At 43.6% G+C, this 12,957-nt stretch overlaps 1 protein-coding gene across 11 annotated transcripts in view; it reads right to left on the bottom strand.

The window, feature by feature from the left end:
• Positions 1 to 8,727: 8,727 nt before the first annotated feature.
• sox5 (SRY-box transcription factor 5) overlaps positions 8,728 to 12,957 on the bottom strand; it is a 105,538-nt gene continuing 101,308 nt past the window's right edge. For all 11 annotated transcript variants that reach the window (XM_062443362.1, XM_062443360.1, XM_062443361.1 and 8 more), the window contains 4 exons: positions 12,545 to 12,647; positions 12,082 to 12,255; positions 10,630 to 10,846; positions 8,728 to 9,995 (listed from right to left, as the gene is read on the bottom strand). In XM_062443362.1, the coding sequence (XP_062299346.1) occupies positions 9,698 to 9,995; positions 10,630 to 10,846; positions 12,082 to 12,255; positions 12,545 to 12,647 (792 nt within the window). In that variant the 3' untranslated portion in view covers positions 8,728 to 9,697. The remainder of the gene's footprint in view (positions 9,996 to 10,629; positions 10,847 to 12,081; positions 12,256 to 12,544; positions 12,648 to 12,957) is intronic.

The following is a 12,957-nucleotide window of genomic DNA, read 5'->3' as shown; positions in this document are numbered from 1 at the left end:
TCCCTGGGAACATCGGAATAAATCCACGCTATATCCGCTACATGCAGACTAGTGGCCAGAGCCAGGGTCCATTATGGCGCGACGGCTGAGGAAGAGGAGGAGGAGGCGATGGGTTAGGAAAGAGCGCTAATGGGTCGTCTATGAATTCATATTAACACCCAAGCCATTAGGACACCTCCATCCAGGAAATCCCCCATGACCCCTCGTGCGACAGCAGCTGTTCGAAGTTTAAACTTTAAAACCGAGAATCCCCCCCCCCCCCCCCCCCACCTTCTCTCTCTCTCTCTCCGCTATTACATCTCTTCCTGTCTCTCTTTTCCTGTCTGCGTCTCACTGCGGCTGGATCGTCCCAGATTTGTCCCAGCCGGTCATATTTTTGGTGTCAACGAGAGGGGACACAGAGGAGGACAAATATGCACCGACAACCAAGAGGGACGGTTTGTTTTTGGCGCAACCTCCTCGTAACCTTTTCGTACAAAAAATAAATACACAACAAAAACAAAGCTGGCAAAATGAAGTTCATCTCAACTCTGATTCAAAGTCAACTGTCAGGACAAATGGCTGTCTGCTGGGTGGCTCGTGGCGTCCACACGCCGGGGAAATCCTATTCATATTAAAAAAATAAACCAAACCAAAGAGAGGAATAAGTGGGCTTTTTAATCTTGGAGCAAAGTGAAGTGACTAGGCGATCAAATTAAAAATGCAAACTCTCTCTCTCTTTCTCGCTTTTTCCTCATTCTATTTCTATGTCTCTCTCCCTTTCTTTCCCAGGCCTCAGTAAGCAGCCAACACAGCCATCTTAGACACTCAGTGGGGGTGGGGGGGTTGAGGGGTGGAGGGGTGGATGTACAGGGGCCCGTGGGCTCTTTGGCTCCTTGGCTGGACGACAGTTTCCTGGCCTGAAGGGGTCAGCGGTGGGCTGTCTGAGAAACTGGCAGCCATCGTGGTTCCAGAGGGGATGTTTTTCAGGGGGGTTGGGGGGGGGGGGGGGGGGGGGGGTGGGGTATCTTGTGGCTGGTTGGCATGGAGCGGACACCGACAGTTTTCCAAATAGCGCCGTTCCTGCCAGGCCCCGCTGAGCACTTACACATTACGCTACACACAGGAAACAACCAGAGGCAACTGGAGGCTTGGCGCTCCAAAGCCCCTGACAGATTCATAAGAAAAACGATAGGGTGCCTTATTTATTTAGGGTGTTTCCTACTGTAATGTTTCACAACTCTCAATACTCCAAACAATTATATGTTGCAACACGGGTAACGGAGAGTTTAATCCCGGGTAGAGAACAGACTTCATGAATCTCCTGACGATTGCGTTGAAGAATTTCCCAGAACTTATTTTGGTTTCCACTCATATCTTTGTGCTTTATAACCCCTGCAGTCCTTAATATTATGGTATGCTTTGCGTTACCTCAGCGATTTCTTTCTGACAGACCCATCTCCTGAATGTGAAGGTATTCTTACATTTTGAAGTTAGTTTCTCTGCATTGGGTCAACATGACTGACCTCCTCTCACCCAGTTATGTTTTATTAGCAGGAACAATGGAGTCGCCTCTTTCTAGCACCTTACGTATTCATGCAATCATGAAAGATGGCGAGCTACGATCATACGGCGTCCAACCTGTCGGGCAAGTCTGGACATGACTCTGTTATTGTGTATGGATCCTGACAGACACAAATATTTTATGCTCTGAGTTTCCTCTTTGGGAGCAGTGTTGGAAGTTTCTGTTTCACGCATTGTGCAGTATATTCGGACAGAGCAGGCTGACAGTTATTCCTCATTTAGAGAAGATGAAATTTCACCCATTCTGTTTTTAAGACTTGATTTTCTCCTTCTGATCCTCACATCTCTACCTTCCTTTTTATCCTCTATTTTCATTTTAAACTTACATTAGGAACTTTACTTGTTGTCCTCACCTTTTCCTCCACTGATATACTAATCTGCCCTGTCCTCTTCTTCTTTCCTCCTCTCTAATTTCTCCCTCCTTTTGTATTACTCATGTCTTTATCCTTTTATCTACTTCCTCCATTTTTACCCCTCTCCTTTTCCCTTTTAACGTCCCCCTCTCTGCCTTCTTTAGCCTTATTTGTTTTACCTCTGTCCTGTTTCTTATTCCTCACCGTGTCCCTGTTTAATCCCCGTGTCTCCTTCGTAAACCCCTCTCACCCCTCTCCTCTCTGCACTCGTTCCTTTTAGCCGTGTCCCTCCGCTCCTCCGTATTTCCATATCCCTGAGCTGTTTTCTCTTGTCCCCTCGCTCACAGCCTGTTGTGTTCCCTGTCTCTCTTCTCATCCGTTTATCACTGGCCCTTGTTCTGTTAATCCCCGAGGGTTTTGTTTATTTGTGTTGGAGCTGCTTTTACAGCTTGCGACTGACCCCACCTATTTTCTCACCAGTCATTTGAACAGCAGGGCTGCTTTGCAGCTACTTCACCAATTAACATACCATTAGCATAATATTTGCATGTGTGCATTAGGGTGTTGATGGGGAGAGAAAATAACAGTTTTACAGTTTTTTTTTTTCTTCTTGTCTCAAAAAAAAAAAAATTCATGGAATGACGTTAAAGCACCCACAGGCTCCTTTATCTGGCTTTGATACTGCTGCTTAGCCACACAACATCATGTTTTCAAGTTCGCCGTGAAAAGTTTTGTGGCTCTCGTGTGATCGGCCCACCTACGCATTAACACCTGATCCATCATCTCTTACTCTTCCTATTTGTTATATCACCGTTTTTTTTTTATCCCACTGTGTTGCATAAACGTCAATTTACCACTTCAGAATAAAAGGAGAAAAAAAAGTGTTAAGTTAACTTTGATATTCTGTCACATCCACTCAGCCTTGAAGTCTCTAATCGTTTTTTTTTTCTCCAAATTACAAAAAGAGTTCACACTTTTTCTACAGCGTGTTGTTTCTGCAGGGAGAAAACTGAGATCACTGAGGTCAAAGGTGAAGGATGGAGAAGAGAGGAAAGAAGGAACGCCACTAGATAGAGAGGAAGGCTTATGAATGAAAGAAAAAAGCAGACATCATTCATCAACACGCTGATAGATGAAGGGAAATTAAGAATAAGACATATTGTGATGGGGACAGGCAGGCAGAGAGAGAGGGGTGAAAGTAGGCCAGCCGCTGCCGCCTCTGATGCACCCGGTGAGTTTTCTTTTTTTCTTCATGCGAGAACGGCGTCTGAGCGGAGGGGCGACGTGTCACAGGCGCCGAGCCAGTTTCCCAGTCTGGATCCGGGGATCAGCCCGCGGGGGCCTTGCTGTTGCGCCGCGTGCCACGCCTGTCCCTCACACGCTGTCACATTAGGCCGTCGCTCAAACACTGACGGAGCTTCGTGATTGTTTGTCTCGCGTCACGCTGATTACTCCGCTCATTGAAACCTGACTGGAGGAAGTAGATGAAGTCGTTGGCGAGGAGGGAGGAAGTCACACCCCGCCACGATTACGGCTAATATCTGCTCGGTCATCGGCCACTTCTTCTGATATCGCTCTTTTTTTTCTTCTCTTTTTCCTCCTCGTCTTGTGTTGAGTCAGTCTTTCACCCCTCCAGAAACAACAGATGCCACGCACTTCGTAATTTGACCTGCTTGCATCTAAAAGACACACAAGGACGAAGCGGTGCCGTCATGTGATAATGTAACATGTGCTACATGTGAACTATCACACATTAATCCTACGTAGAAAACTACACATACTTAAATCCTAGAAAATAAAGTGACCGGATGGCCGCCCGCCAAAATGCTAAAAAATATATATATTTAATATACCATATGCCTGCATCTCAGCATCGTCTTACTTTGATTTTATGGTTTGAGTGCAGGCACTTTCTGATAGGGGATTATTTTATGGACTCTTAATGTATTAACCACCTAATATTAACGGCCGGGCACGCAGCATCCTCACTTTTTTTCAGCATCATTTGAGAAATGAGGAATGACTGGAAGAAATATTTGAAAACCTTTTTTTTTTTGCAGTTTAAGTACTTTGCTGAAATCATTTTTATGTGACTTTTAGGACGGTCTCCCCCTGTTTTAATGATGCTGCAGTTTGTGTATACATTAGTGTGTTAGACAGGGAATTAGCAGGCCTGCCAGAATCAAAGAAACCGCACCAGCAGATAAACATTGTAATACTCTGTCATTTTTGGAGGCTAAAATTAATATGTAATTGTAATCTTTCTTATTATTCTGTTTGCTACAACAATTAACTGAATAATATTATATTTTCAAAGCAGAAAAACTAGTTTTTTCAAGCTTTTCTTTCATTTTATTATTTGGTATTAAACTATATTTAAACTGTGCTTGCTTTGGATTTCTGCTTCTCTAGTGAAGTCTGCCAGTGTGCTGTTTGACCTGTTTCACTTGTATTGTCTTTATATTTAAATTCATCCATACATTTATTGAGTATTCTCTTCATCAGTAAAAAAAATAATAAAAACATTGTTATTTATTAATTTTCAGGGCTGTAAAGTCAAATATAATTCTAATATCAACCGTTTTTTTTTTTTTTTTTTTTACTGTAAGCCTCTTGGCTCGTATTTCTTCTTTTTAATTCCACACTGCAGCTTTACAATACTGTGTGTGTGCGTGAATGTGCGTGCAGTCCTACCTCCTGCATTGTGGAACGTGCACTCCCGCAGTAGAAATGTAGTTATATATATAATATCTAGCAGGCCTGTTGGCCCCGGCTGCTCTGCTGCACTCAGCTCTCTAGCTGCTCTTGTCTCTGTGTAATCCCTCCTCCTCATGAATACATTAACGCCGCTGCCTTAAACTCAGCTTAGCTGGCGGCTCAGCGTCACAGCACATCCTATTACCGACTTTAAATCATTAATGTGACATCGTTTTCACTCGATTTCCAAACACCCACGGTAGAAAAACCTGCCTATTTCAACGGGCGCGGAGAGGGGCCCTCTGCTCAAAGTCATACACTTTGACCTGGACGTCACAAACAAATATGAGTGCAACAACATCCCATCCGTGAATGCAACTCTCAAATAGTTTAGCTCTTGAGATATGCAAGCAGAAAAAAGTTAAATCACAGGCCCAGAAAACATGAAGACGCATTCAAATGTAAATATGTGCCCACTGTAATAGTTTTCATTCTTTTGTCTCAACTATTGTGATGGAAATAGCCGGTGGATCATTGTGGTTTAAGCTGAGCCAACTCCTACAGTACACCTTAGGCTGTGTGTGTGTGTGTGTGTGTGTGTGTGTGTGTGATTTAATCTGTGAGTCTAGCCACCGTTTGCTTCCTCCAAGCATTCCATGTTACTGCTGACAATAAAGGAAAGAGGAAAATCTGAATCCCCTCCCTCCACCACCACCTCCTGCCGCCCTTTCTTGCTCCTCAACTATTCACACATAAACCTTTTCTCAGGTTTTTACCTCCAGGCTGTCACTGAAAAATTCACAACGCCCAGAGAACAAGTAAGTCCCTCACTTACTGTAGGAGTTGTGGATCTGCCCCCATCGCGCCTCTTTATTGCATCAAAAGGGCTTTTTTGTGTGTGTGTGTGTAACTATGGTAATTAGCAAAGCACGTAAAATCATCTCCTCTGAGTGCATTTAACTGTTTTCATGCACAGAGCGTCGGACAGGGGTGTTGAAGGGGTTGATTTAGGGGGGGAAACATATGGACACAGATGGGGACAGCATTTAAATGGGTGCACTGAGTGAGGTTCTGTGTTGTTGTTTTTTTTTTAACCCTTTAAAGTGGGGGAATGAACATCCAGAACATTCTTAACCGAGCATCAATTAAAGATTTGCTTTTTAAATTGGTTGACAGCAGCGCGGGCATCTGGCATCAGGCGCTTCGACAGAGCTTATAGTGAGACAGAAAGAGCACAGTCTTCCTCCTTTTTTTTTTTTTTTTTTGGTGACTCTCACACACACATTTCATCACTCACCCCCCACCTCCTCCTCCTCCTCTCCTCTCGTGTCCCCTTGTTGTGCTTAATTAGGTTATCAGGTTGCTAACGGGCCGTGATTCGGCTCCACGCCTCCCAGCTGGCCCTCTGATTGGAGGGGCAAGAAGGTGGACTTAGCATAATTAACACGTTGTTATGGAGATGATTGAATTTTTCTTCTTTCTTTTTTTCGGTCACACACACACACGGCCAGTGCCAGCGCACCAAGGAAACGCTGAAAGGAGACACAGGTGTAAAAATAATGCTCAAAATCAGTTTGTGTGTATGTGTGTGAATCTCCTCATTTATTTATCTCTTTGATTTTTATTGATGATCACTGTTCAATCACTCACTTGCGTCTCAGATACTGTAGCTAACTCTTCTCATGTATGTGTGTATACGTGTGTGTTTATGTGAAGGTGTAGGACGTGCTCATGTGCAGGAAAGAAGTGACCAGGACAAGCAGAAGTTTTTTTTGTTTTTTTTACTGAACACATTGCTGTCTTTATTAGAGCCTTGTCTGGCAGTAATACTGAAAAAAAAGTGAACTTAGAACAGATGGTGGTGGCAGCCCACGGCTTTTTTTTTCTCCTTTTTTTCTTGTTTTTCTTTATTTCTTTGATATTTTTCTTCATTTTTTTGTGTGTGAGAGTACTGCGACTCCTGCTTTTCTGTGGCATGGATAACATCAATAAAAGAGACAGAGGGAGAGAGAGAGAGAAAAAAAGAAATATACAACTTATATTACACTGTGTTATGAACAAAATATAAATCTATAACTCTATGTTATATTTACATAATTATCTTTCTTGATTTTTCAAGTTGAGATGGTAAGATATTTTTTTTTACTTGTAATAATTCTTACTTTGTTTTGAGCTCCACTCATGACTTTGATTGTCTTAAATAATATCATCATCATCATTTTCATTGTCTTGATATGGGGATAGACCTTGCCAGCAGGGATGATTGATGTCTTAATGTTCCCCATCCCACCCCCCCTACCCCCCCACCCTCCCCCTAAATCCCCTAAAAATGGATTGATCCACTCATTCCCCCTCTCTCCAGCATCGGGTTAAACCATGGTGTGATAACAGGGGGGGTGACTATACAGCAAAAACTAAGAGGCTCATTATGTGGCATGTAGCGAACACCTATAGGGAAGAATGATTGTGAACATGGGGATCACTATGTGACAGCACACCTGAAGAGTAGTCATGGCTCCTGTAGCGTCGCGTGGAGCTCAAACAAAGCAAAGGGCTCCTGATGAGAAGTGACTTTTTAAAGATACTGTAGATACGTCTGGTCGCCTCACTCTCTCTCTCTCTCTCACACACACACACACAAACACACGCACACACACACACACACACACACAGTGGAACATTCTTGGTGGATCATAGTAAACACTGCTTTCCTATGATTAAAAAAAAAAAAAATCACTGCTCTCACAAAAACAAAACGTATGTACAGGATTTATAATCTAGAATATTCTAGATTTGAAGAAACAGAAGAAAGAAAAAAAGGACAGCATAGGATTCGTTTGGTTGTCATGATAATCTCTTCATTTAAAATGTGTGTATTAGTGATTGTGTGTGTGCGTTTATGTGTATATGTGTGTTTGTGTGTATATGTGGATCCAAGCCAAAGATGTTCCACTGTGTTTAAATGAGGCGGCCAAACTAGTAAACGGGGACGGGACTCTTTGTTCACAGAAAACAGTTTCCAAAAGTGATAAAAACTGATTTCCACAAAAAAAAAGGCAAAATAAAAGAGAGGAAACTTCACATTATACATTATAATAACCATTACAAATAAAATTATAATAACAATAAAATTAAAAAAAAAACCAAAAAAACAAAATCATGTTCTTCTTTTTCTCTGACTGCACAGAGTCTGAGTGCTTTTTAGAAATGGGTTTGGACATGAAAAGGTTACGTCTTCAGCTCGGAAAAGGGGGGAGGAGGAGGAGGAGGGCGGGGGCTCACTGTCCTTGACTCCGCCCCACCACCACCACCACCTCCGCCACACCCTTCCGCAGGATTAATACAAAACGAACGCATCAGAAAAGAAGGGAACAAAGTAATGCGAAACAAAGCAAGGTAAAATGACAACTTTTTTTTCTTTTTCTTTTTTTGTTTAGATCTAAATACCTACCAGCTAAATAGAATAATGTTTCATTGACTGTCATAGTTTCATATGGTCATAAAAACTCGATAAAGAGGAGAAAAATAAATTATACTGTACATAACTTACTAAACTTAGGAAACGCTGACCATCTTTATAATTATTGTTAATAATATTAGACTAGAGGCAGTTTGAAGAGAAATAATAAAATACAGTATTCAAATACAAACAGAAACACTGACTGGCTGACTTCACCTCGGCTCTGCCTAACTGAAGGGGGGGACAGCAGGACGACGTTAATTGGAGGGAGGGGAGCGGGAAAACACTGAAGGGACATAACAACAGTTTGTATGCATGTGTGTGTGTGGTAGAGTAGTTAACAGCAGCAGTAAGAGTTGCCTGTCTTTCTTTTCTTTTCTTGTTTTGCCTTTCTTTAAATTTTACACACATGTTCAAGCGCCCAATAAAATTCTTACACGCAGCACACACACACACACACATGTTGTCGGGATGTTTCAAGCTAAGTCGTTCTGCTGTTTTTTTTGCCCTGGATGATATCTAGCTAGATTGGGAGGGAGCCAGAATAAGAAAAAAACTGCTGGATTGTCTCACAACGCAGTGCTTTCGTTTCTGCTCCGTGACGCCATAGAGGACCCCCCTTCCCCACCCCTTCACCCCCCCCCCCCCCCCCAATCGATTGGGGACGGTCCATGCTGTGGTCAGTCCTGGCTGGACCGTCCCATAGGATTCTGAATAAGAATGTGAGGGGGTAGAGCTGGGTGGGGAGCAGGCAGTCACAAAAACACAGAAAAAAAAAGGGGACGGGGGACCGCTGACAGCACACTGCGAGGTCGAAGAAAAAGATATCTTTTAGTTAAAAATAAACATGTCTGATGTCTGTCAGGTGCTTTACAACAAAAGGGGGGGAGGAAAAAAAGAAAAGTCTCTTTTTTTCTATTATTATTCAAACTTGTAGCACAAAAACAACAAATCACATTCACAAGCCACTTATTGGCACCGTGTACCTGAGTGAGAATATTATAGAACCGAGAACAAAACAAAAAAAAGCTTTTTTTTTTTGTTGTTTTTTAAAAGTGTCTCTTGATAATAAACAGGTCCGCCATCTTAAAGTGTCATCTGTTCGCCTTTGACAGGTCCACTGTTGCGTCTTTCATTTGAAAATGTCTCCTTGTCTACAAACGGGTCTAAAAGGTTGCTGTCTGAGTGTGATTTTCTTTTTTTTCCTCCGAAATTTCTCCTCACTCGTGGCATTACACTCGCCTCGGTATCAGACTCTTGCAGTAGTACTCGAATATTCCTCAGCGAGCTTCAGAGCTGGCTTAGTCGTCTCTTCCTCCCAGACTCCAGTTTGTGTAACAGTCAGTGTGAGTGACAGGTCCTGTGCTTCAGTTGATTGATCAGATGCTGGTATCAGGACTCCAGTGGGGGAGGGATTTTGGCTCTCAGAACAGAGTCCGTGTTAGTCAGGAAGGGAGTAAGGGGTGGCGGGGGTTTTTCTGTGAGATCGGGGACTTGGGGTGATTGGCAAAAAAAAAAGGTTGTTTTTCTTCCTGATTGGTGAGTTTGGGATTTTGTGGGATTAACCAGCTGTGATTGGCTTTAAAAAAAACAAAAAAAACCAGTAGGTGGCTCTCGTTCCATCCTATTGGGTGATATGGTTCTCGTTTTCGCTGGTGTAATCTGCCTCTTCGTCCTCGTAGTCGAAGTCGTCGTACACGTCGCCGTTGCTGTCGTCCAGCCGTAGCTCCTCCTCCTTGATGCGCGGCTCGTCCCCCTTCAGGCCGCCCATGTGGGGGGTCTGGTGGTGGTTGGCGGTGGGCTCGGGGCTGCTGGACATGCTCGAGTGCTCAGAGGGCATCTGGGGTGAGGGCATCCCCGCCATGGACAGGGCACCTGGGTAGACCACGCCGGCTGAGGACAGGGGCAACTGACCCTGCTGCCTGTGGTTCACAGAGAGGAGAGAAGTATGTCACTACATGAAAAGCAGCATTTCAAAGTGAATTTTTAGCCTTTAAAAAGTTCTGCTTCTGAGGATGATAAATGCTTAAATGTCTCCCAAACTTTATCATCTTGTGACCCTTTGCAACCTCATCACCAGAACAACCTCAAAGTGTTTTTTAATTCCTTTTTGAAGCAGAGAGGTAAAACGATTCAGAGATGAGGTGAAATTCTGACAAAAGTAACACAAATTATTGTTGCAGAAAGGTCTTTTCAGCTTTCCCATCCTCTTAATCATTTCACAACCGCACATGGTTATACCATGACCCCTGCGGGGGTCCTGGCCCCTAGGTTGGGAACTACTGTCCTTGAGCTTTTATTAGTTAGCATGGCTTATTGAAGAAAGGAAATGACAGCAAACATCCAAAACAGGAGATTGTGTACTGGAAATTTTTAAACATGAAACTGAGAAGAAAAACTGAGACTTATCAGAGAAAAATGAATGAAATTTGACATTCTTACACAAATTTTCTATTAATTTAGACAAAGTAAAACTATGAATGTGACATATGTCCACACGAGAGTTGTTATTCATTTCTACTAATGTGTATATACAATGTCTGACAGGTCTCATACCCCACACTGAAGTATTGTCTCATTTCCTGCCGACGGGACCTCATGATGGCCTTGTACTCTCCGATGCGCAGCTTCTTGCCGTCCACCAGGCAGGTGCGTTTTGGCCGCGGCTTATACTTGTAGTCGGGGTATTTCTCCAGATGCTGCTTGCTGAGGCGAGCCTGCTCCTCGTAGTAGGGCTGCTTCTCCAGGTTGGTCATGGCTTTCCAGCGTGAGCCTGGGCGCACAAGAAAGAGGCACATTGTCAACGATTACAACGATCGGTTTTGCTTCCGTATTTCTTCGAAAAAGAAAGAAAAAAAACAGCTACAAAGAGCTTTACACAACAGAGGAAGACGAGAGCGGTTAAAAGCGGCATCGAATGTAATAAAAAGCACATTATGGAAAATAACAGCAAAGCAGCAAACATAAAAATAAATCATAAGGGGGGGGGGGGGGGGGGGGGGGGCTGTGATCATTTTGTATGAACGACATGATAGAAATCGGTTTGAAGATGTGGTTTTAAATTGAGCGTGTGTGTCTGCGCGCTGATCAATTAACATTGTGTATGAGGAACAAGTGTGTGTGTGTGTGTGGTGTGTGTGTGTGTGTGTGGCATGCGTGAACCCCAAATCACATGCGCATACCGTCACATGTGTGACAGCATTTAAGGAACGCTTACACACACACACACACACACACACAAATATGATGATGGTGGAGGAAATTGATTGGGTTCACCCGGAAAGAGAAAAAAAGAGAGAAAAGGAGGTTAATGAGGGGAGCCGCGAGGACGACAGGTACTCATCCAAACTAATGAGGACTTCACTTAACCTGCTGTCATCTCTCTCAGTTCAGTTTCTGTTCATAGATTTGTTGTAAACCCCCCCCCCCCTCTTATGTGTGTGTGTGTGTGGGTGTAATCTTCAGCATGTCTTCCCCTTGTGTGTTTCATATCTGGTCTGAATTTGCACTTGACTACTGTATGTTTAATGGGTTAAAGCTGTCAGCACTTGGCTGTCCTCTCTCTCTGTTCTGCGATCTGTTAGCAATTGAGAGAGAGAGAGAGTGAGAGAGACAGAGAGAGAGAGAGAGCGAGAGAGAGAGAGGAGGCTTATTAAAACCAGATTTCCCTGTGTTATAAAACGCTTAGGAGCTCTTTAAAATGTCAGGGCCGATCCCGGCGGTCCGGGGGAAATGTCAGACGGCCTCGCGCTGCTTGTTTAATGCATAATGAATTATATCATCATTTGTCGGAGCCGCGCTCTCCCCAGCCGTTCATTAACAGCCGCTTCCACGATATGCCACCGCTCGCAAGGAAATCACCTCGAGTGTGTGTGTGTGTGTGAGGAGGAAGTGCACCACGCAGTACATGCATCTCTGGTGGAGCAAAGGATCATGACACCCAAAGCAGCAGATGGATTGTATGTGAGGGGGGTGGGTGATTTTTTGGAGGGGGGGTTGGTGTTTTACCGAGGATCTTGCTGATGTTGGAGTTGTGCATGTCGGGGAAGGCCTGCAGAATCTTTCTCCTCTCGTCCTTGGCCCAAACCATGAAGGCGTTCATCGGCCGTTTGATGTGTGGCTCGCTGGTGCCGCGACCCCGAGCCTCCCGGAATATTCTGGAGTCTGACACGCTGGGAGAACCTAAAGAGGGAAAGTGTGAGGAGACGTAGGCAAGAGTTAGATAAATTCAAAATAAAGATGAACAACAGGTGCTTTAAAAAAACAACCTCTATTACAGCCTGTATGATAAATATATTACAATATATACGGTAAATTGTTACACTCATGCATTCTATTCAGCTCCTAAAAATATGTTTGCAAGAACAATCACATGCTTTTTCCAAGTAATTCACAAACCACACACCTTTTCCCACTGTCATCACTGCGTACGTGTGTGTGTGTGTGTGCGCGTGTGTCCGTGCGCGCTTACCGTCAGAGTCTCCACTCATGGTGAAGTCCAGCATGGCGTGGCTGAACTTGTCCTCGGCCTGCTGCTTCAGCTGTTGACTCAGACTCTCCAAGGCGGCCTTGTCCTGAACAACACAAACAGTTCACAGTTGCGGTCGGTCAGCGAGTGAGTCAGCAAACAACCAGTCAATTTGTGAATGAATGAATGAATGAATGAAACTGCGGACAATTGTCTAGTTTCCTTTTTTTACCCCTAAACACATCATTGAATTTGATTTCCTGTCTGCTTATTTGTTATTTATTTCATATATGTCTAATGATTTTTAAGATGTATAAACTCCTTCACAGAGGTAACCAAAGAATGAATGAATCTCAGTGGTAATAATCTGCTATAAATAAATAAATATCATTTTTTTTGTCAATGGATTAAACCAC

This window comes from Scomber scombrus, chromosome 22 (genome assembly GCF_963691925.1).
Source record: "Scomber scombrus chromosome 22, fScoSco1.1, whole genome shotgun sequence".
NCBI classification, from domain to species: domain Eukaryota; kingdom Metazoa; phylum Chordata; class Actinopteri; order Scombriformes; family Scombridae; genus Scomber; species Scomber scombrus.
This window is presented reverse-complemented; position numbering and strand designations above follow the sequence as displayed.